This window comes from Fonsecaea multimorphosa (assembly GCF_000836435.1).
Source record: "Fonsecaea multimorphosa CBS 102226 unplaced genomic scaffold supercont1.1, whole genome shotgun sequence".
Taxonomy (NCBI): domain Eukaryota; kingdom Fungi; phylum Ascomycota; class Eurotiomycetes; order Chaetothyriales; family Herpotrichiellaceae; genus Fonsecaea; species Fonsecaea multimorphosa.
In genome coordinates, this window is record NW_015971635.1 from 1,655,504 (window position 1) to 1,682,372 (window position 26,869).

At 52.1% G+C, this 26,869-nt stretch overlaps 7 protein-coding genes across 7 annotated transcripts; 3 read left to right on the forward strand and 4 right to left on the reverse strand.

Moving 5' to 3' along the window:
* Positions 1-1,881: 1,881 nt before the first annotated feature.
* On the reverse strand, positions 1,882-2,669 carry Z520_00622 (uncharacterized protein; the record flags this gene model as incomplete). Its single annotated transcript, XM_016771142.1, has 3 exons — positions 1,882-2,148; positions 2,207-2,535; positions 2,645-2,669. 3 exons carry the CDS (start codon positions 2,667-2,669, stop codon positions 1,882-1,884), a joined length of 621 nt encoding a protein of 206 aa, XP_016638052.1.
* Positions 2,670-3,609: 940 nt separating this feature from the next.
* Z520_00623 (uncharacterized protein) lies at positions 3,610-4,339 on the forward strand (the record flags this gene model as incomplete). The annotated part of the gene is made up of 2 exons (XM_016771143.1): positions 3,610-3,657; positions 3,707-4,339. The coding sequence occupies 2 exons, from the start codon at positions 3,610-3,612 to the stop codon at positions 4,337-4,339; spliced, it is 681 nt and encodes a 226-aa protein (XP_016638053.1).
* A 701-nt stretch (positions 4,340-5,040) lies between these two features.
* On the forward strand, positions 5,041-6,975 carry Z520_00624 (uncharacterized protein; the record flags this gene model as incomplete). Its single annotated transcript, XM_016771144.1, has 4 exons — positions 5,041-5,256; positions 5,314-5,343; positions 6,329-6,552; positions 6,672-6,975. 4 exons carry the CDS (start codon positions 5,041-5,043, stop codon positions 6,973-6,975), a joined length of 774 nt encoding a protein of 257 aa, XP_016638054.1.
* Positions 6,976-7,801: 826 nt separating this feature from the next.
* Z520_00625 (uncharacterized protein) lies at positions 7,802-11,422 on the reverse strand (the record flags this gene model as incomplete). The annotated part of the gene is made up of 1 exon (XM_016771145.1): positions 7,802-11,422. One exon carries the CDS (start codon positions 11,420-11,422, stop codon positions 7,802-7,804), a length of 3,621 nt encoding a protein of 1,206 aa, XP_016638055.1.
* Positions 11,423-12,439: 1,017 nt separating this feature from the next.
* Z520_00626 (uncharacterized protein) lies at positions 12,440-13,244 on the reverse strand (the record flags this gene model as incomplete). The annotated part of the gene is made up of 2 exons (XM_016771146.1): positions 12,440-13,179; positions 13,235-13,244. The coding sequence occupies 2 exons, from the start codon at positions 13,242-13,244 to the stop codon at positions 12,440-12,442; spliced, it is 750 nt and encodes a 249-aa protein (XP_016638056.1).
* A 566-nt stretch (positions 13,245-13,810) lies between these two features.
* Z520_00627 (uncharacterized protein) lies at positions 13,811-17,338 on the reverse strand (the record flags this gene model as incomplete). The annotated part of the gene is made up of 1 exon (XM_016771147.1): positions 13,811-17,338. The coding sequence occupies one exon, from the start codon at positions 17,336-17,338 to the stop codon at positions 13,811-13,813; it is 3,528 nt and encodes a 1,175-aa protein (XP_016638057.1).
* Positions 17,339-18,634: 1,296 nt separating this feature from the next.
* Z520_00628 (protein pyrABCN) lies at positions 18,635-25,718 on the forward strand (the record flags this gene model as incomplete). Its single annotated transcript, XM_016771148.1, has 2 exons — positions 18,635-21,886; positions 22,041-25,718. The coding sequence occupies 2 exons, from the start codon at positions 18,635-18,637 to the stop codon at positions 25,716-25,718; spliced, it is 6,930 nt and encodes a 2,309-aa protein (XP_016638058.1).
* Between the last annotated feature and the right edge of the window lie 1,151 nt (positions 25,719-26,869).

The window sequence follows — 26,869 nt, forward strand, 5'->3', positions numbered from 1 at the left end:
AGGCAGTAAGGTGATAGAGTGTCTGAGTAAATTCAGAACTGGTTTATACATAGGTATTTCTTCCATATATAAGAATCTCTTTCTCTTCGCTCGAGCACTTTCCCGTGAGGTTGTGCTTCTCGTTCTGCCGACCAAATACTATTCATGCTCCCCGCCCGTCGTAGTGGATGGGGGCAGAGGGACAGTTTCGCCATCGCCTATCAGGGAATCTGTTGGGAACCCGCATTGAATACGCAGTAGGGATCTTGGGTTGTATACTCCAAATGGGGAGCATGCCTGGTAAAGACCAACATCTATCCGAAGACGGGTTCATCACGAGGTTCGTGGTAGAATCGGGTTAAAGGCATAGTAGCTCGCTAATGCCAGCAGTCATCGCCGGTTTTGCATGGCCTCTGCAATCAGTTAAGAGGAATGCTTTCGGACTTACTTTTCCCGTCAGAGATTTGTATCCGGGACAGAATATGAAGCCCATTGCGGCCCACGAGGCGCAAAGGCAGTTGGAGAAGTTTGCTGGACGAGGATCCAGACCCCAAGGTGGTGCAGGGATGTCTCTCAGCGCGTTGGAGAGGAGACCAGTCCGTGGACCAGACTCTCCGTCGACCATGTCTCCTGGCAAGCGGTAGGTCGAGCTCCGTGTGATCTTCTGTGTTCGATCAGCTCTAGTGTTTGGAGTGTTGCATCTGCTATGGATCAGCCTGCTGTGGTGCCTAGCCGGCTTGTGGTTGCCTGCGCAGGTCCGGACAAACCTTGTTCCGTCCGTCGTCATTCCTCTCATTCGCAATATGTACGGAGCATGTACCTAGCTCGCTAGGTATGTGTCTTGTTGCGTACAAGAGAACGACGCTTAGCTGAAACGCCTGTCAAGCTAAGCTGACAACAAGATGTACTTGAATCGCCCAGACGCCCAGGTTGGAGCCCTCGATGCGGTGCTCACAGTATCTACTCAGTAAAGAGGGTTACTCACGGAGGCTGGCTCGAGATCTCAGACCCAAGAGGCTTACCGTCGGCTTTCTTTTTCCACCGTTAGTCATACGTGTTCTCTGTACATACCTAAACACAGTCTATACGGAGTAAGAGGTAGCCGGTACCGGGGCCAGTAGACAATGGTTGGTATTGACCGATAGACGGGCCGAGCTGATTGTGCCGCCTGACTCATCAACTCGCTTCGCCGCCTACCTTTGACTGTACGGTGCATTAGTGTTGATACGGAGCACATTCACCGCACTGGCCATGTCCGTGGCCCAGGGTATCTGCACCTGGGAAGCTCAGGATGCCTGAACGGAGATGCGGTGTGAGTCTGTGCGAACTATACATCTTATCACGTACTCGGATCCCAAGGCCTTCTGGCGGCTTCAATGGCTCAGTCTTACGTGGGACAGTACAGGGGATGTTGATCGATTCTTTGGGTACTGACGGGCTAGTAGTGGCATGATTGATTGATTGCTTGATGATCGGGGAGCTCTCCTTTCCATCCGTTGTCGCCTCTCCAAAGTCTCAACACCAATAAGAGTTCCTCCTTGACATTCCTCCGGTACCGTTGTAGTTTGAAAAAGAAAGTCTTGTGCTATTGTCGTCCGATGGAACAACAGAGCCCCTAGCTTCCGTTGCCAAGTAGTACAAACCGTGCTCAGGCTTTGTATCGAGATATGGGAAATCTAAGAGGCCGAGGTGACAACACAAGAACGCTCGCGCACATATTGACAGGTCGGGTGCAATGGAAAAGGAGAACCTGATGGTGGAATTTCGTAGAGTTGGACGTATGCAGCATTGACTCGCGACCTGGTATTAACGAGCAAGAATGGCTGGGGGCTGGACGCCATCTGGATCCGCTTGCTTCGATGCCGCGCATGGAGATTCCGTCTGATGGTCGACCCGTTCGACTCACGCGGCCTCCTTGCCTTTGCCTTTGCCTTTAGAGTCACCTTCGGCTTCATCATCTTCCAGGTCGGGCATCTCGTCGTCATCGTCCTCCTCCTCTTCGTTGTCGTCGCCGCCCTCGGCTTCTGCTCCTTCGCCTCCCAAGCCAGCGCCTCCGCCGAGCTTGGAGAAGTCAATGCCACCAAAGCCGCCGTCTTCACCGAGTCCGCCGCCAAATTGGTTCATGTAGTCATCCTCCGGCGCTTCATTCTGTTCGTCCTCATCGACCCACTAAAACGAGGCAAATCAGTAACCGGCAAGGGAGTCACTCCGAGGGTTGACGTCGTACCTTGTCAAAGTCTGTGCGCAGATAGTGTACTTTTGCGGGGTCCTTGAGCAGGCGTGGCCAATATTCCTCCTTGAGTTCCTTCTTCCTGAGAATCATCTGGATGTTGGCCGCAGTGTGATGCGTCTTTGAGTTCTCGACATCGATCTCAGAGAAGAATTCCATCTCAAGATGGTACGTGGTCTTCTTAGTCTCTGATGTACCCGTGAAGGTGAGGCCGGTGGGCTTGAGGTCGAGTTTGAGAGACTTGGGGGGAACATCAGGCACGCTGATCGTCAGGTAGATGTAGTTCTTTTCCGGCTCAGAGGCGGACGAGCGCTGCGCCCAGAGGACTGCAGACGAACCAAGTCAGTCATTTGTTCGGATCAAGCGAGGGTTTATCACTGAGAGGTCAAGATCTCTGCGGTATTGAAGTTTGCGGCGGAGGGAGAGTGAGTGTACCTTCTGGAGTAACCTGGTTAGACATGGCTGCGTTTATGAGTTGGAGGGGTTTCTGGCGTGAGAGGACAGGAAAGTAGTGGTCAAGAACAAGAAGAGGAGGAGCGTCGTTGGGACGTAGAGGCAAGGCCGAATTGTGAGAAGATTGGAAGATGGGAAAACTCTGCTTGCTTGCTTGCTTTCACCCGTCTGCTGCAAGAGGTTCAACTATTTGTGTGTGGGCGATCAGTCTAAGATGAAAGGGACGAGGCTGTTCGAAGTGCAACGAATAACATCGAATGCCCCCCCAGGCTGCTTGGGCTGAGCACGCAGTGGCCCAGTGGATGAGCAAGTGCCTGTTCCGCCGCCCACTCAGCACGCCTTTGACAACCAAGACCCTCTTAAGGTACCGCATCCGCCGCACTAGTGACTGCCTGCCACCTGAATAGGTACACCTGGGCACTTACCTGCGAGCCCAGGTACCTAATTCCCTACCTAGGTAAGCTACCTACCTAGGTATGCTCTTCCCCCACTCTCTTCCCCCCTTCACCCTAGGCTGCTAGGCATCCGTGACATCTTCCCACGACCCAAAGCACCTGGCACTTCCTCTGCCTCACTGAGCTCCTCTACCTGCCAAGTACTTACGCAGTCTGGCGCAGTCTGACTGGCCTACCCGCCACCAACCTTCCTCCACTGGCATCTGCAGGTGATAAAGTATTTGCTTCAACTGATCGTTAGTTGATCTCCGTCCATCAGCCCTACAACTTAGTTTGGACAGCAACTCGACATTCCGCTTTTTATCGCCTTACCCGTATGACCGAGTCTTAATCGCAGACATCTACTCTCGAGTCTTACCGCAAGCCTGCCGCCGGCGGCACCTGCTTCAGATCCCAGCATGGCCCTATAGTTGATCACGAGAAGCTCCTGCTATTCGAGCACAGACAATCAGGCTATTAAACAACGAGGACTGCTAGAGGAATATCGTCATCATGCAATCGTTCAAGGCAGTCTTCTTCAAGCCGGATCCCCAAGAACAAGTTCGTCCGCAACTTCCAGATGGACTGCTGCAGGCTAACCACCCCTCAGAAAAGAAAATGCGACAGCATCATTCGTAAAAACGTGCGCGCCTTAGACCGAGATATTACAAACCTGAAGATCACGGAACAGAAGACGAGAACCTTGATATTGAATGCCGCAAAGAGGGGACAGAAAAACCCCTCCCAGGCGAAACAAGGCGCCGACGAAGCACGAATATTCGCCAGGGAATTGATCAAGGTGCGGAAGCAGTCGGCAAGACTACACACCAGCAAGGCACAACTGCAGAGCGTGCAGATGCAAGTGAACGAGGCATTTTCGGTTCGGAAGATCGAAGGCAGTCTGAAGGCTGGCACTCGGATCATGAAAGACGTCAACACATTGATCAGGTTACCAGAGTTGACCGGAACCATGCAAGAACTGAGCCAGGAATTGATGAAGGCCGGCATCATTGAAGAAATGGTTGGTGATGCTCTGCCCAACGATGAGCTGCTGGAAGGAGAGGACGAAGAAGCAGAGACGGAAGTCGACAAGGTCCTGGGCGAGATCTTGAAGGGAAGGTTGGGAACTCCAGAACAGCAAGTCCCGCAACTCCCAGTGGAAGCGGAGGAAGAAGAGCCGGAAGAGGACAGAGAGGCAGAACTGGAGCAAATGCGAGGGAGACTGGAAGCGTTGAAGAGCTGAGACGGCTGTGCCGGGTTGGCGCGTCTTGCGCAGAATCAAAGTCTATACTACTGGATTTTGAGATGATGACACATGAATGGCGTTTTCAGGGATCAGGTAGAGCGTACCGAGTACACAAAGCATCAACCTCAGGGACATCCAAGGGATACCTGTGGTCCAAACACCCAGCACTGGTCATCCACTGGTCCCCCTGGTCACCCACTGGTCGCACGACATGTTGCTTCCAGCCGAGCACGTGATACTGATATGTAGGAGCGCTGAAAGGGGCTTAGTGCTGGCTTGGCGGGATGCCAATCTCTCCTTGAGTCTTTCAACTTGTGCCTGCCTGGCCTTTTGCCTGCGCCTCGCCTCACCTTCACCTTGCCGCATTCATCATTTTGGCGTGACTCCCCTTCTCCCTCCTTCTTCTGCCTTGCCTTCTCCTTCCCCATCGTTGCTGCTATCAGCCAATATCACCTTTATCCCAGCGCATATTTAATTCTTACCACACTTTTCTTCATCATCCTTTTTCAGGCCACAAATCTATCTCTCTCAAACTCTTCGGGTTTCGCGCCGGACAACCACCACGATCAGTTGGTCCTTCGTTCCCCAACTGAATCACACTTGACAGCTCCCTCTTGAGGCTCTCAACACTACGCACCGTTCACTCCTTCCACATTTGCAAAATCCCTTCTTGAACTACCTCATTCTATCCGTTCAAGATGTCTGGCAGGCTAGATCAATCTCTCGACTCTATTATTGATAGCCAGAAGAAGGCGAAGCGCGAGGCTCGCCGCCGCAATGTCGGAAAGTCAACTGGCTCAACTGCTCCAGTCGGCGGTGTCAAGAAAGCAACCAAACCAGTAAAGTCCGCCATCAAACCTTCGGCCGGCGCTGCATCTCAATCCCGCCCCAGCAAGATCGTTGTCAGTGGATTGGTATGTTCTAACATGACTGCCTTCCCTTCCATGGCGCGCAGCTAACCTTGTCGGTAGCCATTCGACGTCAACGAAGCCCAGATCAAGGTATGTTGATAAAGAGGCTTTCGACCTTGGATTCCATCGCCGCTTGCCACCGCCTGTTATTCTTTGGCTCTTCATGCGACCGTGTCCGATAAGAGGAAGTTGAATGCAACGAAAGACTGAGGGAGATGCCAAGATGGGAGAGACCATACTCAAGGACCGTATTGCCCATGCTGAAAACGCTGGCTATATTTGGGCAGGCAACATTCTCACCACCTTCGGCTCGCAATTTTTGTCTGCGACGGAATCTGGTGAAAGTGCAGTTCGCCTGATCTTGCAAGTTCCTTCCGGCTAGCCACCGTGTTGGGTACCGATGCAGATCTGCCCAGAGGACTTCTCAAGATGCTGAGACGCTTTTGAGATCTTCTCACCTTGTTTGTCTGGGGCATCAGCGAGGTTGCACCGGAACATTCCAAAAGCATAACGGAGCAGCGCAGCGCAAGCACAGCACAGCACGATCTATCACGTCTAACCAGGGTCCCTCTGATGTCTGTTTTATCATCCTCTCGACAACATACACGAGCATATACTCCCCAACGCCACGCGTCAAGATCTCGCAGCGAACTGTTGTATACGCTATACCTGTGTTAGAACATTTCTCTCGAGGATGGTTTCGCCCTGCATTTTTGACCGCCCAAAATGCACCATTCTTCAGATCACAACCTGCCGACCGAAGGAAAATTGGATGTACCACTGAGATCGTGGCCGACCATTTCCAGATTTGGCGTGAGATTCGATACCTATTCCAAACACCAATCCGAGTGCACACATTCATGGGACGACGGCGATGATAACGATTCGACTGCTGGCCTGCTGCTGCTCTCAACACTTTTGCAATCGCTGATGCTCCAGCGCAAGGATATGTACCTGGACTATACTCTACTGTGGAAACATCTCTTGCTGCATTCTTACCTGGGGACGAACGATGCGGAAGAAATGCTATTCCTACTTCTCTCCAGCAGTTTACTGATCACTCGCTGCCGAATAGGAATACTTCGGCAAGTCCGTAGGCAACGTTAAGAAGGTCTCTTTGCAGTACAATCAGAATGGTCAGAGCCGTGGTATTGCCGACATTATCTTCTCGAAGCCCGACTCTGCTGCCAAAGCTGCCAAAGATCTCAACGGAATGCTGGTGGACAAGCGACCAATGAAGGCAAGCACGACTACTATCCGCACCATAGATGGACCTCTCCTGACCTCGACTAGATTGAAGTTGTGATGGACGCCAGCAGTGTTCCAGAGCCGGCTCCGGCCAAGTCGCTCGCGGAACGTGTTGCGTACGCAAATCCACCAAAACGCTCGGGCAAGTCAGAACCACTGACAAAGACCAGCGCCAACCCCAAGGCTCAGCCGAAGTCTGCCACAGCAACGAAGAAGGTGACCGGAAAAGATGGCGTCAAGGGAAGATCGGCCGGCAAACCCGGAAAGCCAAAGCGTGGACGAAACCCTCGAGCCAAACCCAAGACCGCTGAAGAACTCGACGCCGAGATGACTGACTATTGGGGCGGCAATAACCCGTCCGCTGTGGGCACGACCGCCGAAGCAGCCACCAACGGTTCTGCTCCCGCAGCCAACACCGGCGATGACATGGGCATGGAAGAGATTTCAGTGAGCGACGTCGAATTCATCTGCTGAACCCATTGCAAACTGACACCCGTATCAGTGAATGCCCGTGATTGGATATCGTGAAGGAAGACAGCATCCCAGGAGTGAAACCCGGCCCCGCGCAGCTCTCCACAACCATCGACTTCCAAGCTTTCTCTTTTCACCGCACGACTGTACTGAATAGCCATCTAGCATTTTTGTCCGCTCTTGCACGATCCACAAATCCTACTTCATTCAAACAAAAACATTGTGTTGCTATCTTTGCGAGGGAGGCAGGGGGTCACGGTACGGGTTGAGGACGGTCTGGGGGGAATCGACAGCAATGGCCGTGGGCAGGCACTGGGAGTATGAAATTGGCTTGGGATGAGAGGCATCAGCAATAGAGTGCACCGGACCATTAGCTTGATAATTCAGCAGGCAGGATCCTGATTAGGAATATGTGCAAAAAAGAGCTTGAATAGCAAAAGTCACGTTCCCGTCCGAGCAAATTGTTGGAAATTCATTAGCACTCTTTTGTTTGCTGTCTCGATCTTTCTCCTTTTTTGTAGAAGTTCCGGTCATAGTCGTTCGTTCAGTCGTTAACCGTGGCATGAATAGCTCTCTCCACCTGAACTGCCCTGAACGGTTCGCCGTTGCTGACTCGACGCTATCCAACTCATATCCAACTCTTCAGGAATACCCCTTGTTTTGGCTTAATCTCTGACTATTCGGTATTATAACAGACAGATCCGCCCCCGCCCCCTTCCTCACCCCCTTTTTTCTGTGTTGTGTTGTTTCTTTTTTCCAAAAAAAAAAGGCTGCCCAAAATCTTCCCGCCATTGTGTGGTGTCTGCGCTGACTCTCTTGAGGATCGAATTCAGATGAGTTCGAAATCATCGTCGTCGTCACCGTCGTCCTTGTCGATCCAGACGACCGAGCTGGCAGAGCTTGAGGTCGAGGCGCGATCGTGATGTGGACGCCGGACCTGAGGCTGGTGGTGCAAAGGGCGAGCCTGCTCCGTCTCGGTGTCGATGTTGGTGGTCGGGTCCCGGTCGCAGAGGTGTGGGAGATCTGGATCTGCGAAGGCGAAGTCGAAGTTGAAGCCATGGGGCAAGTCCTGGGCTTTGGCTTTGGCTTTATCTTTCCCGCTGTCCTTCCTGGCCGTGTTGTCATTTCCCTCGGCGTCTGAAGGTGGGATTGTCTCCATTTCCGAGCTTGCGTCGTTGATGGTGATCTGGGTTCGAGCCCGCGCTTGACCTTGACTACCATCCCTAAGTCCAGCTCCGTCCTCGTTGGCGGTTCCGAACAGTCTGGAACCCGTCGGCGATGCTTTCGCTGGTTCGTCGTCCCATTGGAAACCATCGCTGTCTGAGTCTCCATCTTCGAATGGGTTTTCATCATCGTCGTCATCATCGATAGCTGCAGCAGTAGCACCATCCTCGTCGTCGTCGTCGATACTCGGCATGTCCGTATCACCCTCATCATCCACTCCCAAAGAAGTCTTACCCACGTCAACAATGTCAGAATCATCCCGGCCTGCAAACGCATGCTCTCGTTTGACGTTGATGGTGCTGGCGATCGAGACACTCTTCACCGTCCGGGTCCCGTCCGTGGCGAGCTTACTGGCCTTGCCCACGGTACTGATCGCCTGGGAACTTGTGATCTCGTCAGCATCACTGCTCACCTCGGTGTCCGCTTGATCGAATCCTCGTTTAATCCGTCCCGGCCCAAAGCTCTCAATGCTCGTCCGGATAGGATCAAGATTCGGGACGGGCACCTCTTCAAACACCCCTCCTGTTCCGTCGTCATTGCCATCGGGCACCCAGAGTGGCAGATAGCGAAATTCGTTGGCATTGAGACAGGTAAGGTTATCGTAGAGGTCCGTGGGCAACAGACCGGTCTGGTGGAAGAGATGAGGCGGATACAAGACCCTTGAACAGATCGTTTCAATCGCTCTGCTGACGTCGTTGAGCAAGACTATTGGATCGATGGGGCTATGGTAAGGGCAAAGGGAAGGAGACATGTCTCCCTCAGTGTCGGTGTTGCTATTGGAGAAGAATTGTTTGACGCGATAGCCGGTCCAAGGATTGGGCTCTTCCACGTTGGGGAGATTTAATCGTTCATATATGCCGGTGTATGGGTTGTAGAATGTGTTTGAAGCTGAGGAAGTGGAAGATGAAGCGTTGTCTGCTGCCATTGGAGCCGCCGGAGTTGAGTTGCTCGGGTGTGTTGCTGTTGACTCGGCTGGGATGTGGCGTTCGAACATAGTACCCTGTCCATATGGATATTGTGTATCACTATTCATACGTGCAACCTCTGGTGCTGTTTGCTTCGGACGAATAGGAATGTCCGCCTGCCTCCCAAAGGAGCTGTAGGCGACATTGGTATTTGTCTGTTGCGAGCCACTTCCTGTACCTGTTGGCTTGGATCTCAGTGAGAAAACAGGTGGCTCCATCCCAGGTGCAGGTATCGTCGGTACTGGCTTGAGCGGAGAAGGTTTCCATGAAGGAGCAATGGACATCCGTACAGTGGAGGATGATATTGCATTGTCCGTTTCCCGGAAGGCATGGTCGAAGTCGTTTGCTCCGCTAGTCTTGCGACGCTTTGGGGATGGTTTTCCATGGACGATCTCTCGGCGGTGGAACATCTCATTGATGGCATTGATCTTGCGCTCCAAAGTCCTCCGCGGGACTCGAGAAATTCCATTGAGGGGATCCTCATCATAGATCCCTCGAAGGGACTTGTGGTAATGTGTATCATTTTCCATGCCAGCCGTGCCTTTATTGGACGTGTTGTGATAGCCTTCGTCAAATTGCGTATACTGCAACGCCGTCCAGAATGTCTTGGTGAAGTGCCTCATTTGCTGATTGAGAGATCTGTACACGGTACCGTAGTCCTCAACAGAAGCTGACCGAAAAGGAAGAGTAGACTTTGGGTCCGACTCTAGGCCTCTGAGGCTCCCTTGATCCTGGCATAAAACGTAATAGATTCTGGACCTGATGTACTCCCTCACAGTGCTCTTGGTCGATTTTAGCGCCTCCACCGCCCCCTGGGTTTGTCCAACAGCATTGTCGAGTATTGCATAGGCTGCGTTCTTGTGTAGAAAGTCCATGTCATGATACATACTGCAGACGATTTCGCGAATTCGCTTGACGAAAGACGAAGCAGCGTGGTCAATTCGATTGCGTTCATCATCGTCGAGAAGCTCCAGCTTTCGACCATGTACACTTTGAAGACGACGGGTCAAAATCTCTGGGTTGAACTCGCCGCAGGCTTCAACAAGTGCCCGCTCGCCGACGAGGATGGAAAATGAGTCTTTGATGAGGTCCGTAGATCTGATGCCCATTCCAATACGATATGCCACTTCAGGGTTGTTTTGAATGAAGTTGCTGTTATCGCCCGAATAAAGCCAAGTCATGATCCACCCTGAGATACGCTCATGAGTAGCGCAGCCAAAATATCGAGAAACGGCGAAAAAGGTCCACACTTTAGGGGCAGAGTCCAGCTTCGGATCGTTCCCTTGGATTGCCTGGAGCAGACGTTCGAGGGCGGACCAGTGCCGAAGCGGAGAATATTCTGGTGGAATCGGTGGGTTTGAGGCTGGAGTGGTTGGAGAAGCAGGCTGTTCGCTCGAAGAGTGACTCCCTGACCTTGGCTTTGTTGTGTTAGAAGTATCCGGACTTGCACCTTCAGTGGTTTCCATAGAGGTCACCGGGTCGAGTAACATATCGACGTGAGGCTGGACGCCGAATTCGTCATGGCCCAGTACGGCCAGAGGAGACAGATCATACTTCTTCATTGCCAGATGCCATGTGAGCACACCACGAGTGCAAGTCAGATCGGTGATGAGGATGACGGCTTCGTCGTCTTCATTGGGAGGGCGGAGGTCAATGTAGTATTTGAATTTGCCTCCATGTTCAGCCTCTGCTCTGTTCAGAACACCAAGCTTCCTCAGCTTTCTCTCGGCACGAAACGACTTTGTGGGGTTCAGAAGGTCTCTTTCGCTAAATCTGGACTCGTCACCCATGAGCCTAAGATTTCTGCTTTGGACAACATGGACGCGATCAAAGTGTTGTCTGATATAGTCGTAGTCCTTGTGGTTTTGCTCTGGCATCTGTGGAGGAGGGCCAAAATAGATGGCAGTGTCGCCCGTCTTGTCGTCGAGGGGAGTGAACTCATTGTTCAAACTCAAGACAAGGGGAACTGATGGCTCTCCTGACTTTGACGACAACGACTTACGGTGAGACGGGCCCGCTTGGGTGTTTGATTTCTCCTTTCCTTGGGCCTGATCCTGCAGGGATAGGTGGACAGCTCGTATGAAATCTTGTTCCTCAAGTGTTTCCAAAGGGTTCAACGGTGGCTTGACAACGGTCGCAGCAGCAGCGACGGTGTCTCTGGAGGAAGGCTGGGGCGAGGACGAGGGAGAGATTCCTGGCGAACCCTCTGCAAAACCATGGACCACCTGAGTCGGTCCTGTGCTAGATGTAGGAAGGACCATTGTTTCTTGAGTCAGGGCAGCATGCCTGAAGATACAATTGTGACACTCAGGCGAATGTGCGGAGGCAACAATATGCAAGCGAGGTTGCAAGATCGAAGAGTCTTGCAAGGTTATTCACAAGGCCGTGATATAGTGCTCATCTATCACTGATCTGGTGCCGTTGTCGTGGAGGTGAAATATATTTGTGTCAAACACAGTCGGTAGAAGGTGACGAGAAGTTGAGAAAAGCTGAAAAAGCGACGTATTGGTGGTACAGGGTTCGTGAGACGACTACTGGGAGCCTTGTACACATCGACGTACCGAGTAGAAGTTGCGAGACAGCATGAGGATGTAAATAACACAGTAAGGACGAAGAAAGAAGAAATGAGGCTGAGGGTGAGAGAGAAGATGAGGCTGTAGAGGGGTAAAAGAAAGAGTAGCCAAAACCTGCGACGTCTCTGTTGAATGGATGGTGTCTGCCTGGTGGCCCTTTTGCTGTACATCTTCAGCTCACAGTTCACGGTTCACAGTTGGTTCAGCCCATCACTTGCCGTGGCTCCCCCTGTCTGTTGCCTATCCTCTGTTTCTAGCCATGGTCATTGGTTCTTCTGCTGTGGATGCCCTTATTCAGTGGGACTCTGGGCCGTGCTAAGGTCACCAGGCATACGAAGAGGCGGGGAAAGCGTCCGTCTGGCCCGTCAAGCCTCCTCACTATCCTCAACTCTACGCACTATCGCCTCCACTGGCTGCCGTATTGCCTACCAGCCCATCGCTCTGTTTCCCGGGCAAGTCCTTTCTGCGACAGTACGGAGGGAGGTCAAACACCACGGAAGAGGCGGTGGTTGAAGATTACCTAGGTAGCAATGTCGCATCCAAGAAATATATCATCGTGATCTGTGCAAGGGCCATAGCCACGGACGCAATTCCTTGATAACTCGCATAAAAATACACGCTGTAGCCGCCGGGAAAAGAAAGGCCTTTAGAACAACCCTTGGCCAGTCCGCCTGATTCAAAACCTGCGCAGTGTACCATCTCCGTTCAGCCAACACATTTGCTCCAGGCTGGCAATCCACAGCCGAACCCGACGAACAGATATACCAGGAAGACGACAACAACTACCAGCAGCACCATCACCCGCACGTTCTTCCACCACATCTGCCGCCGTAGCCCTCTGCTTCGTACTCGGAAGTCCCGCGCGCTCCCTCCCAAACGATCCGTCTTGTCCACCAACAGATCAATTCTCTCGCCCCTCTCCAACACCCGATCGATGTTCTCAGTCATAATGTCTCGGACGCTGTCAATCTCCTTGCGCGCATTCGTCAATGCATCGCTCGGTGGGGCGGTATTGTATTGCTGAATCATTGCCTTGAGCGTAGAGTTAAAGGCTGCGGTGCCATATGCGGGCAAAGACGTGAAATCGGTAGACTCAGGCTTGTATTGTGCTAGAAACTTCTTCTTGAGCTCCAGCAAAAATGCAAATGGCACACGCCGCCCCATCTCCGTCTGAGCAACGACTAGGTAGGTGAGAGCCGCATGACTGGAGATCTGCTCATCCGAGCCATTCGAGGTCGAGGATGGGGAGTCCGCGATGTAGTGGACAAACAGACGGTCGTGAGTGTAGGTGAGCTTCGCAGGTGTCGAGTGCGAGATCTTGGGGAGAATGACGGAAGCGAGCGACGAGGCCGAAGACGACGAGGTGCCAGGGGATGTATGCTCGGTGAGGATGGTGGTTCCATGGGCAATGCATGCACTATCGTTCGAAGATGAGAAGAGTTTCTCTTGAAGTGTAGAAAAGCAGTACTTACTAGAGCAGCTGGTTGGACTGGCCCGAACTCGACGCCATGGCGGAGTGCTATAGACGCAGCTTGCGTAGCTCACTCAACGATGCGTGATTTTAGGAGACAGTAAAGGGGCTGAATAGGAACGCTAAGTGGGCGGGATAGACTGAAGGATGGATGGAGGTAGACAAGAGGCAATTGCGTGCCAGTGATTGTTTCATGTAAAGAGCCGAGAGGATCGATCCCGCAGCGTGCGCAGTTAGCCTCGCACTCGTCGCACTCGTCGCTTGCCTCGCTGGGCACCTGATGGGTGCCTGGGCAGTTGCGTCATGCCGTTACGCTAGAGCTGCCAGTCTCTCCACTTCCAAAGTTCAGCCTTGCGACTCCAAATACCGAGTGTCCGAGTGTACATTTCGCCTCGCCAACTCTCTATTGAAACATTGCCTCGACCGACAATTGGAATCTGTACCGAGGACGGTGTTCACATCTGATGCTATCCAATCAAATGAACCACCAGGGGGTATCAATACAACCAACCAAATCATGCCGCCAACCCCATTCAACGCTGAATCGCAATGCACACGGTCTGTCGAGAACCACCCGCAGGCGTTGGAGCGCCGCTGTCCCTTTCTCAAGCGCTGTGTGCTTGTTCTCTAGCTTCTTGTTCTTCGTTTCCCCCCCTTTCTACCTCTGTTGTGGTCTGCTCAGCTCCGGCAGGCTCTCCCAATCTGGTGATTGAGCTCGCACGGGGTGTAGCTGCCTCCGCATCATTACTTGCTGTCAGTGGTCGACCAACCTCTTTCTCCCGGGTCCTGGCCTTGATACCATTCGTTTTTGCTCCCCCTCCACGGCTCCCACCTCTAACATCATCCTGTCTCATATGGTCTCTCATCTCGTGAATCACCTCTCTGAAGCTCTCCTCGAGTGCATTCATGCGAGCCATCAGGATCTTGGTGAACATCTCCTGCTGTTCTTTCTGTTCTTTTTCATGGCGTGATTCTATGGTTCCTTTCACCATATGAGCCGCAAATGAGCTGGGAAGTGCTCCAACGTAGCCTCCACCTATTGCTCGGTTATCACCAATATCCGACACCAGGTCCATTTCGAGAGATGGTTTCCGCCGCACTTGAGCCGGCTGATTCTTGGGCGACAGCAGCCCTGCCAAATTAGGGGTCGACCGGAAACCCTGTTCATCTTTGGAGGCAAGAATCGGCCGCAGTCGAGTCGGGCCTGCTGCTCGCTTCGGCGTCCTATGGCCCGCACCACTGGAACCAGGTTTCGAAACGGGCGTGCGAACCCCTGAGCCAGGTGCTGAAATACGTGTCTTAAGGTGTGGAGGTTTGCTCCCTTCAACGGACGAAGTCTGGTCCGTGCTAGAATCCGTCATGGGCTTAAATATCATGGTCGCAGCCGACACGTTCCGAGAATGATGACGGGTTTGGTCCTTTGGAGGGCGTGGTGAAGGCGAATCAGTACCCGAGCCAGCCTTTTCAAGCTTCGCCTGAGAAATGGACCCCTTAAGTTGACCGGTTTCAGGGGTAGAGCGTCCAGGAATTGGCTTGGCTGTGAAATAGTCACGATGCTCTGGGACGGCAGGGGCTGTGTTGTGTTGTTCCGGCTCTGTGTCATTTGGCGACCGGTGCTCAAATGTGGTTGTGTCCTCTTCATCACCATCATCATTTGTCGGCATCTCATCATCTCCATCTGCATCAGTGTTGTGCGATGGCTGCTCCAACGCCGAAGGTGTCGCCGTCAGGGGTTGTGTCTCGCCCGGAGATAAGAAGCCTGCGTTGGTCGTGAAGTCCTCTGGATCAGACACAACTGACATCGTTGGGCGAGAAAAGTCGCAAAGCCGGCTGGACTGGCGCGGTCGGCGAGTCATGATTTCCTTGGCCTCGAGCTTATCAACGACCTGTCTATCTTGCTCCTGTGGTGGGTCTGCTACGTCGCCCATTTTATTCATCCATGTGCTAACCACATTACTCGCCTTGCGCCGGTCCCGGCTCGGCTGAGTGTTTCTAATGGTGCTGTCAAAAGGTTGTCTGAACACTTCTTCCAGAGCTCTGTCCTGTCGGAAAGTCGCAATGGATGGTGCTCGATTGAGACGCGTGAATTTGGTCGTTCTTCTCACGCGCCCGCGGTGCTCAACGAGATCGATGCTGTCGTAGGCGGTGGATTGCATGATGGTCTTTTCGTACAACAAGATCGAGAACAGCAGCGGTAGATGCGTGATTTTGATAATGGTTCGGTTGATCTTGACGTATTGACGGAAAGGGACAAAGTACCTGACAGGGACCAAAAGCCACTGCAGTATATTTGTTGGCGCCACATATGAGAAGAGTGCATCAGATTTGACATGAGAAATGGTGTTGACCGCAAACAAGAATTGATGCTCTTCGCTCGCGTTCTGGACGATAGCCATGAAGGAGTTGGTCAGCACTGTAATCAGGATGGTGACTACAAGGAAATGACAGATGAACAGGAACAAAGTCAGAATCGTCTTTCCCAGAATGTTGTAGCCATCCCATCGATCCCAGGCAGCCGGCGTGAAACCCATGAGCATTTGGAGCAGAGCATAAGCCACCGAACTAGGCGTGTCAATACCGTCATTGCCGAACGACAAAGTGAGCGCAACGAAGAACCCACTACAGCTGATCAGGATCAACAGTGAAACTGCGATCAGATCCGCCGCCATATAACGGAAGGCGATTAGTAGAGGTGAAAAATAGCGGTAATGATCCAGCACAGAGAAGAGTCGTGGGAAGAGCAGAATGGCGTCGGCTGCAAGGACGTCGTAGGCCATGTTGGCAACCATGTGCTTTCTGACGTCTGGCATCAGAATCCCGTAGAGCCGCAGCGCCAAGTGAATGACCAAGATGAGGAGGATTCCTAGGTCGAATGTGTTCCAGAAGCTCGCAATGTAGAGACTGAAGCCTTGTTCATTGAATCCAACAATCTCATCGAGCATGTAGCCGGCAGCCCAGAACCAGAAGATCACTTCCAGCGTCGTGATCTCGAGAGAGCGCTGCACAAGCACAGCGACGAACAAGCTGAGGAGAACAGCAAAGGATAAGGTAGATAAGATGTTGCGGTATCGAGGGACCCGCAACCGAGACAATTTGAAAAGAGAGGCATCCCGAGGATTGTACAGCGTAACGGCTCTCCTCGGCGTTCCAGACTCAGTGCTAAAGGACATGGGCTTTGCAGAAAAGCCACCATCATTTGTACCGTAGCCTTGCCGTCGATTCATTGCAGGCAATGGTCTATGCAGATTGTCGGCCGCTGAGTGGAATACAATAGTGCCGGCCCAGATCGCCTCGAGCTGCTTCACGACCATGGGATGGGAGAGAAACTTTTTAGCCTGAGCGCGGATCGCAATCTCAAAGCACGAGATCCTTGCCGGCCGTTGAGCCGGCTTTTTGGAGGTTGCTGTGTTTCTTCGTTCGTTCTCTGCATGAGGCACTGCGTCCAGCTGCCCTTGAAGAGGATCAAAGTCATAGGACAACGCGTCAATGAGCTCTCTAGTGGAAAAGTCCTTGAGCAGTTTAATGGCAATCAGCTCACAGACCATTGCACGGGTCTTGTTTGTTCCACTACTGCCCGGGGACATTGCTGCCTCTTTGCTGTACTGGAGGCAATTTGCCATCAGAGCATAATGGGTGGCCGCATTCATATGGTTGCTTCGAATTTCCTGTTCAATAGGCTTGACCAGGAATTGCGAGATCTGGGGAGCTCGAAGTTGCTCCCAGGACAAGACCGTATCACAGCGAGAGCTCACCAGCAAACGGACGGCGTGTGTGATGGCAAAGACGGGAATGGTATCGAGACGAGCGGCGGAAAATATGGGAAGGAGGGGCGTCGTGTCATCAGGCCCATCCTCGTCTTCGTCACCAACGTCTTCAGCATCTTCAATCGTTTCCTCCTCTTGCTCCGCTCCGTCCTCGTCTTCTTCATCTTCAGAGCCGTCTCCTTGATCGTCCATGTCTTCATCATCTTCATTCTGAGAGAAGGGGTCGTGGTCAATTTCGGAAGACCGCCTCCACGTCGGGTTGCGTGAATTCTCGGGGGATCGTGTCGTTCGAGTGTAAGTCGAGGAAAAAGGTGACCGTTCCCGCCGCCTCTGATTTCGGGGAGCGCGTGTCAGGGAGAAAGAAATCATGATCAAACCAATAGGAGGTAGGACAGTTTGTGGCGCGCGATGGGCGGTGGGCGGTGGACGATCAAGTAATGGGTGTGAGAGTTAGAATTCGGAACGCGTAAACAAACGGTTGCGCCTCGGGCTGAATGTGGACAGGAAAAGCATCTCGACGCTAGACGGGCATTTTGAAGAGCAGCAGAAAACCACTGAACAATAGGTACTTAAGAATGAAACAAAAAGGGCAACGAGGGATGAGCGAAGGACCTGTCGGTGAGTATCTGATAGCAGCATCGACAATGCGGGATATTCTGTGTGCACGAGTAGAGGGAGCAGCATGCGAGTGGTGACCGGCGCTCAACTGCGCCTGGCAGTCCCGCTTTGGGCTGGCAAAACCCTGAACCTTACCACTAGCAGCAGTCTTGGGAGGTCGGTCGCTGCTGCATGTAACAATTGCATCGAGGCACACGGGATTCCATCTGCATGTGCAGAACTGCAGAGGGTGGAATTTGATGGGCGACAGTGCGTGAGACAAGAGGTCAGTTGGACATTCGCTTGATGTTTGGTGACATCAGGCAAGTGGTTGCAGATAAGGCTCTTGGGATGGAGTTGTGCAGCTCAGGCCTGTGATTGGGGGCTGCCTGTAACAAGCCGAGGGAAGCCTGGGGGTGACCTGCACGCTTACAGCCGCTTGGGTGCCGCTTGAGTGCCGCTTATGCAGAGGCACGGGGGTGCAGCGTGGGGAAGCCCATCGATCCTCGATCGATTTGAAGCCAAAGAACAAAATAAAAACTACGGGGCTTTTAAAGGCTGCAGCCGCAGTGGGTGTCTTCAGCCTGGTACCTAGGTAGGTAGCAATATGGCCTGGGTCGATCTGGTAACGGGTGAGATTGCCATCTGGTTGCTTTCTGTTCTACCTCCGAGACTCTCTCTATCATTCCCACTCATCACCTCCGTTGGGGACAAAAGGGCGATGATGGAGGGAGGAAATTTTAAGGACTCGTAGGTGCCTTTGGTGGCTCCGAGGCGGGCACCTGCAGCATGCAGCCGAGAGCCACAGCGTGTCCCGTCACCTGATTGGACGGCAGCGAAAAAAATTCACTTGGCATCAAAAAAGGACTTTCAAGGTTCTCAGCACTGACCCTTTGTCTCAATTTCGTCTGGAACTGCAATAGCATGCAATTTGCCCTTCTCCCATCGTCTACAGGTCCAGCGTTGATACTGGCTCATACATAGCTGCATCGTCACCACTGTCCTATGCACCAAATGTGCCCTTGATTGTTGCCCTGCTGTACCGACAGCAGTTCTCTCTATTCCAACATGAGTCGGTCAGTCTCGTTGACCACCGATAGTCATCGCCCAATGTCTAGTGACAGTAATCTACCTCAGAGCCCAACGGTCGCTGCTTCTGTTGGTATCAGCAGTGCCGATGGACCTCTATCCCCGACCTATCAGATCGATGGAGACCACATGGGTGCCCTCAATCCCATGGCGACACCTCAACCCTTTAATGGTGACCAGCCAAAGGTCTACCTTGAGCTCCGGGATGGCCAAGTCTTCGAAGGCCTGAGCTTCGGTGCCAACAAAAGCATTTCTGGAGAACTCGTCTTTCAGACCGGCATGGTCGGCTACCCAGAGTCTATCACTGATCCATCTTACCGCGGGCAGATCCTTGTTATTACTTTCCCACTGGTCGGCAACTACGGCGTGCCCTCGAGAGAGACCATGGACGAGTTGCTAGGCGATCTTCCCAAGCACTTTGAGTCCGATCAAATCCACATCGGAGGACTTGTTGTTGCCTCATACGCTGGTGAGAGTTACTCTCACCACCTGGCTACTTCTTCTCTGGGCGCCTGGCTCAAAGAACAAGGCGTTCCGGCCATGTGTGGTGTCGACACGAGAGCTCTGACAAAGATTATTCGAGAAGAAGGCAGCATGCTTGGTCGCATGCTTCAGACACGACCTTCTTCAAAGCCAAAACTTTCCAATGGTGTCAAGCCGGATGCACAGCCAAATGGAGATGTGGTGATGGGCCCGCAAAACTGGCAAGACCAAGTGGAAGAAGTGGAGTGGCATGACCAGAACAAGAGAAACCTTGTGGCAGAGGTATCCGTGAAGGAACCCCGAGTCCTCTCGCCTCCCACAACCAGAGCTCTGCTTCATCCTTCTGGACGGCCTGTTCGCGTGGTGGTTGTAGATGTCGGTCTGAAGTACAATCAACTTCGGTGTCTACTATCCCGGGGCGTTGAGGTTCTGGTGGTGCCGTGGGATTACAACTTTCCGGCCCTTGCTGGAAAAGATTACGATGGCTTGTTTATCTCCAATGGTCCTGGAGATCCGGCAATGCTCTCAACAACAATCAAACACATTTCCGAGGCTTTGAAGGAAGCCCGAACTCCAATTTTCGGCATCTGTCTTGGCCATCAATTACTGGCTCGCGCAGCTGGTGCAGAGACATTGAAAATGAAGTTTGGTAATCGCGGGCACAACATTCCCTGCACAAACCTATTATCCGGACGATGCTATATCACTTCACAAAACCATGGTTTTGCCGTTGATTCCATGACTCTTCCTGAAGGGTGGGAAGAACTGTTTGTGAATGCAAACGATGGCAGCAACGAAGGCATTCGGCACGTCTCTCGGCCATACTTCAGCGTGCAGTTTCACCCTGAGTCCACACCTGGACCCCGAGACACCGAATTTCTCTTCGACGTCTTCATTGATGCAATCATGAAGAGTGTCGAATCTGTGGATGCTCTGCTCCAGCCTGTATCCTTCCCAGGCGGTACAATCGAGGAGAATGAACAAGCACATCCTCGTGTCATGGTCAAGAAAGTCCTTGTGCTCGGAAGTGGTGGCCTCAGCATCGGTCAAGCGGGAGAATTCGATTATTCCGGCAGTCAAGCAATCAAAGCTCTCAAGCAGGAAGGCATATACACCGTTTTGATCAATCCGAACATTGCAACTATTCAAACCTCGAAGGGTCTTGCGGACAAGGTGTATTTTCTACCCGTCAACGCAGACTTCGTTCGAAAAGTGATCAAGTATGAGAGGCCGGACGGTATTTACTGCACATTTGGCGGCCAGACTGCGCTACAAGTTGGTATCCAGCTCAAAGACGAGTTTGCAGCTCTCGGAGTACAGGTTTTGGGGACTCCGATCGACACCATCATTACCACAGAGGACCGTGAGCTTTTCGCGAGAAGCATGGAGTCAATAGGAGAAAAATGCGCCAAATCAGCATCCGCTTCGAGTCTGGAAGAGGCAATGCGAGTGGTCCAGGATATTGGATTCCCTGTCATTGTCAGAGCTGCTTACGCGTTGGGCGGACTCGGCAGCGGGTTTGCTGAGGATCCGCAACAGCTGCGCGAGCTATGCACAAAAGCATTTGCTGCAAGTCCGCAAGTGCTCATTGAAAGGAGCATGAAAGGCTGGAAAGAGATCGAATATGAGGTCGTGCGAGATGCCCGGGACAACTGCATAACCGTCTGCAACATGGAAAATTTTGATCCCTTAGGCATCCATACTGGGGACTCGATCGTCGTCGCTCCTTCGCAGACTCTGTCGGATGAAGATTACAACATGCTACGTACCACAGCCGTCAATGTCATTCGCCATCTAGGTGTCGTGGGAGAGTGTAATATCCAGTACGCTCTTAACCCCTTCTCCAAGGAGTATTGCATCATAGAGGTGAACGCGAGACTGTCTCGCTCTTCTGCTTTAGCCTCCAAGGCGACAGGATATCCGCTAGCGTTCATTGCCGCCAAACTCGGACTGGGCATTCCACTGAACGAAATATCCAACTCAGTCACCAAAAAGACTTGTGCCTGCTTCGAGCCTTCGCTTGATTACGTTGTGGTCAAAATCCCGCGATGGGACTTGAAGAAATTTACGAGAGTTTCTACACAGCTCGGCTCTTCGATGAAGAGTGTTGGTGAGGTCATGTCCATTGGCAGGACGTTCGAAGAAGCCATTCAAAAAGCCATTCGCTCTGTTGATTTTCACAATCTCGGCTTCTCGGATATCTCGAACCCTCTAATGTCCGTCGACGACGAATTGCAAACCCCTTCAGATCAAAGAATGTTCGCCATAGCCAATGCCATGCACGCCGGATATTCTGTAGACAAAATCTGGGAAATGACCAAGATTGATAAGTGGTTCCTTTCTCGATTGAAGGGTCTGAGCGATTTCGCGAAACTCATGTCCACTTTCACGGCGACGAGCGTCCCTCCGGCGTTGATTCGACAGGCCAAACAGCTTGGATTTTCGGACAGACAGCTAGCTCGATACTGGAACTCGAACGAGTTGGCCGTGAGACGCCTGAGGGCTGAAGCAGGCATACATCCCTTCGTCAAACAGATCGATACCGTTGCCGCCGAGTTTCCCGCTTACACAAACTACCTTTATCTTACCTACAACGGCACAGAGCACGACATTACATTCAACGACCACGGAGTAATGGTCCTTGGATCTGGTGTCTATCGAATTGGCTCCTCTGTGGAATTCGATTGGTGTTCGGTAAGAGCTATCCGGACTCTTCGAGAGCAAGGTTACAAGACGGTCATGGTCAATGTAAGTTGATAATTCTCATATGTTGTGCGGTTTTGGCCGCTTCTGCCTTTCAAGGAGCTCTGGACCTACCCGCGCATTTACCTGCGTTGAGACCTTGATTGCAACTCATCCGGACTTTTTCTGGATTCTATTCTTTCTCTGCAATGTTCTTCAGTACTTCAACGACCCTTTGCTAACTTCCCAACCGTACAATCCGGAAACCGTTTCAACCGATTATGACGAAGCGGATAGGCTATATTTCGAGAACATCAATCTGGAGACCGTCCTCGACATCTATCAGATGGAATCTGCGAGTGGTGTCATCATTTCGATGGGCGGACAGACACCCAACAACATCGCGTTGCCTCTGCATAGGCTGAATGTGAAGATACTGGGAACATCCCCAGAAATGATTGACTCCGCCGAAAATAGGTACAAATTCTCCCGAATGTTGGACAGGATCAACGTGGACCAGCCCTCCTGGAAAGAGCTTACAAGCATCGAGGATGCTCTGCAGTTCTGTGAGAAGGTCCAATATCCTGTTCTAGTTCGGCCATCCTATGTCCTGTCTGGAGCAGCGATGAACACCGTGTATTCCAAGGACGATCTCGCCAGCTACCTCAACCAAGCGGTTGCTGTGTCAAGGGAACATCCCGTTGTGATTACCAAGTATATCGAGAATGCAAAAGAGATCGAAATGGATGCTGTCGCAAAAGACGGCGTCATGACAGGGCATTTCATCTCCGAACACGTGGAAAACGCCGGTGTCCATTCGGGAGACGCGACCTTGATATGTCCTCCACAGGACCTTGAACCAGAGACTATAGCTCGCATTGAGGAAGCGACCCGCAAGATTGGGAATGCGCTCAATGTCACAGGTCCATTCAATATCCAGTTCATTGCCAAAGACAACGAGATCAAAGTCATCGAGTGCAACGTGCGAGCCTCGAGATCGTTCCCCTTTGTCTCGAAAGTCATGGGCGTGGATCTCATCCAGATGGCGACCAACGTTATCATGGACAAGCCTGTGACGCCTTATCCACCCGTCAACCTGCCGCCAGACTATGTCGGTGTCAAGGCACCTCAGTTTTCATTCTCTCGTTTGTCGGGAGCAGATCCCGTGTTGGGCGTCGAGATGGCGTCGACTGGAGAAGTTGCCTGCTTTGGACGAGATCGATACGAAGCTTACATCAAGGCAACCATTTCCACTGGCTTCAAACTACCTGAGAAGAATATACTTCTCTCCATCGGATCTTACAAAGACAAGCTGGAAATGCTTCCATCGGTGCAGAAATTGCACCAGATGGGATACAATATATTTGCGACGTCTGGCACGGCTGACTTCCTCGAGGAGCACGGCATCAAAGTCAAATACCTAGAGGTTCTTGCTGGAGACGACAAAGATCAAAAATCGGAGTATTCGCTGACCCAGCATCTCGCTAGTAATATGATTGACCTCTACATCAATCTGCCCTCCAACAATAGGTTTCGGAGGCCTGCCAACTATATGAGCAAAGGATATCGCACACGAAGAATGGCTGTCGACTATCAGACTCCTTTGATCACGAACGTCAAGGTCGCCAAGATTCTCATCGAAGGACTAGCCAGGCACTATGAATTGAACGTCCGGAACATCGACTTCCAAACGAGTCATCGAACAGTGGTTCTTCCAGGGCTGGTCAACGTGGCTGCATTTGTCCCCGGTATTGCTCAGAGAGGGTCTCCGGATTTCTCCCTCGTCACCAAGGCGTCCATTGCGGCAGGCTTTAGCATGGTGCGGGTCATGCCTGTCGGCATCGATAGTGCCGTCACCGATGCCCGCTCTTTGAAGATCGCACAACACAATGCTCAAAGCGGAGCATTCTGTGACTTCAACTTGTCTGTAGCGGCCACGGATTCTAATTCCGAGCAGATCGTCCTCGTCAAAGAAGAGGTTGGGTCGCTCTTTATCCCCTTCAACCATCTCTCATCTGGCAATATCAACAAAGTTGCAACCGTGTCAGCGCATTTCGGAACATGGCCGTCGTACAAGCCCATTGTGACTGACGCAAAGACAACAGATCTAGCATCAATCCTCTTGTTGGCTAGTCTACATGATCGGAAGGTCCACGTGCACAACGTCACATCAAAGGACGATATCAGCCTGATTGCTCTTGCGAAGGAGAAAGGCTTGAAGGTCACATGTGACGTGTCAATTTACAGTCTCTTCTTGTCTCAATCAGACTATCCCGAATGCTCTGCGCTCCCGACCCCTGCCGATCAGCGAGCATTGTGGGATCACCTACCAACAATCGATGTCTTCTCCATTGGTAGCCTGCCATACCAGATCGCCGGCGAAGATGCAGTTCCCACTGTCGGGATCACTGATGCTCTTCCACTGCTATTGACGGCGGTCTCAGAAGGAAGGATGACCGTGGAGGATGTCACCAGACGTTTGCACGACAACCCGACGGCCATCTTTGAGCTCCACGACCAGCCTTCCACGTCTGTCGAGATTGATATTGATCGCCCCTATGTGCTGCAAGTTGGCAATGTGTGGTCGCCGTTCGTCGGAAGGACCTTGCGGGGTGCAGTCTCAAGAGTGGTTTTCCAGGGCAAGACCGCTTGCCTCGACGGTGAAGTACTCCTCGATGGTCCTAGGGGTTCCGACATGTCTTCGCACTTACTCCATCCTGTGGCGACAACAGCGGCTTCTGGGTCTCCAGTCATCCAGGCTCAAGTGGAAGGTCCAATCGACAGACGAACCTCCGTACTCGACACCACGACAAACAGACGTATTTCAATGAGCACCCGGAGCCGGCCAATTGTCCGTGCTCGCCCCATGGACGAAGTCCTGGAGACGACCAGTCCGAACCTTCCGACCGCGGCATTGTACCAACCCCAACCCCCCTCCACGATCTCGCCTTCTCTGCTCAGTCTTCTCGCTTCGTCGCCCTTCAAAAATCGCCACGTACTCTCGGTCAATCAATACAACCGACAAGACCTGCACATCCTGTTCACCGTTGCACAGGAAATGCGCCTGGGTGTCCAACGCCAAGGTATCTTGCCGATCTTGCAATCCCGTGTCCTTTGCACCATGTTCTACGAGCCCAGCACTCGCACGTCGGGGTCTTTCGACGCTGCAATGCAACGGCTAGGAGGTCGCACGATCGCCATTAATACCGACCACTCAAGTACACAAAAGGGAGAGACTCTGCAGGATAGTATCCGAACGCTGGGCTGCTACGGCGACGCGGTAGTACTCCGCCATCCAGACGAAGAATCTGCTGCCACCGCAGCCAAATTTTCCCCTGTGCCTATCATCAACGGTGGAAATGGAAGCCGCGAACACCCCACCCAAGCCTTCCTCGACCTCTTCACCATCCGCGAAGAATTGGGGACTGTAACCGGTCTCACGGTCACCTTCACCGGCGATCTCAAGTACGGACGCACGGTCCACTCCTTGGTCAAGCTCCTCCAGTACTACGAAGTGCGCATCAACCTCGTGTCCCCCAAAGCGCTCGCCCTGCCGCCTGAAGTACGCGATCTCATCGTGTCTTCGGGCCAGCTGGCCATCGAGTCGGACACGCTCACTCCAGAGATCGTCGCCAAGAGCGACGTCTTGTACTGCACGCGCGTTCAAAAGGAGAGGTTCCCCTCATTGGACGAATACGAGAGGTTGAAGGATAGTCTGATTGTGGACAACTCGGTCTTGAAGTATGCCAAGCAGAGCATGATTGTCATGCATCCCTTGCCGAGAAATCGCGAGATCAGCGAGGAAGTCGACTTTGATCAACGCGCCGCCTATTTCAGGCAGATGCGCTACGGGCTGTACACGAGGATGGCGCTGTTGGCGCTCGTGCTGGCGCATTAGAATGACAAAGGATGTGGAAGCAGTTGTGTGGCAGGAGTCTCTACCCTTCTTTGCACTTGTTTTCCATCTCTCCTTTTCAAGCTGGCTGGAATGGCTCCTGGACCGGGGATTTACAGGATCAAACTCAAAACCACGAATACTGAAAGATCGGCAACACCAAAAAAACACCAAAAGAAAGAAGACGAAAAAAAAGGAAATGGATATGGAAAAGCACACTTGGGCGTTTGAGAGCTTGATCGAGAAAAGGGGCAAAAGAGCACCAACACCCAACAACCGCCCCTGGAAAGGAGACTTTGGAAGGCTTGAAAACAAAGACTCGAGACGGAAACCAAAAAAAAGGGAAGTCATGCTTTTATAGAACTTGTAGATCTAGATTGAAATTGCGATAGACTAAGGCGGATACCCATCCCGGGCGTACCCAGGACGTACCTCAAGAGTGTATGAAATGATGAGTGTTTATGTACCTAGGTAGGGATGTGGGTACCAGGTATGTATAAGGTGTATGTGGGTATGTACCTAGGTATTTATATGTATTGTATGTATGTATATGTGTATATGTGTATATATGATGTTATTGTAAATGAATATATCTGATTGTGTATGTATATGTATATGTTGTATAACTCCCTGTGTCTGTCTATACATGTGTATCAACTGGAGCATCAAATACCTCAACGAGTCAGGAACATACATCCCAGCAACCCTAGCCTTTTATTATTACATCTCCAAACAACTGCCGAGCATTCCTCATCAACAACTGACAGATATCTCCGTCTTATTCGGCCTTAAGCTGGGGAAATTGAGGCCCGGTTCCTGACGTGATGATCTTTCTTCCTTCGTTTTTCTCGTATCTGTTCCATCTCAGCTTCGTCGGTGGGGAGATTGCAGGTGGTTAGTTGAACTGTTACCTGTTGCCTGCTACCCACCTCATGCCAGGCGGCCCTGTGAGGCTACCCAGGTATTCGGTACAGATCCGACTTGACCTGACCTGACCTATGAGATAGACCCAGTGACAACGATCCGCAATCCCCGTTATGTCCTCGTTCATGTCATCGAAACCCCGATAACTTGTTTCGTCGAGCGAGATCGTCGGGCTTGCACTACCTTCCTCATTTTTGGATTCCCTCGGACCTCCAGGCTCTCATACCAGG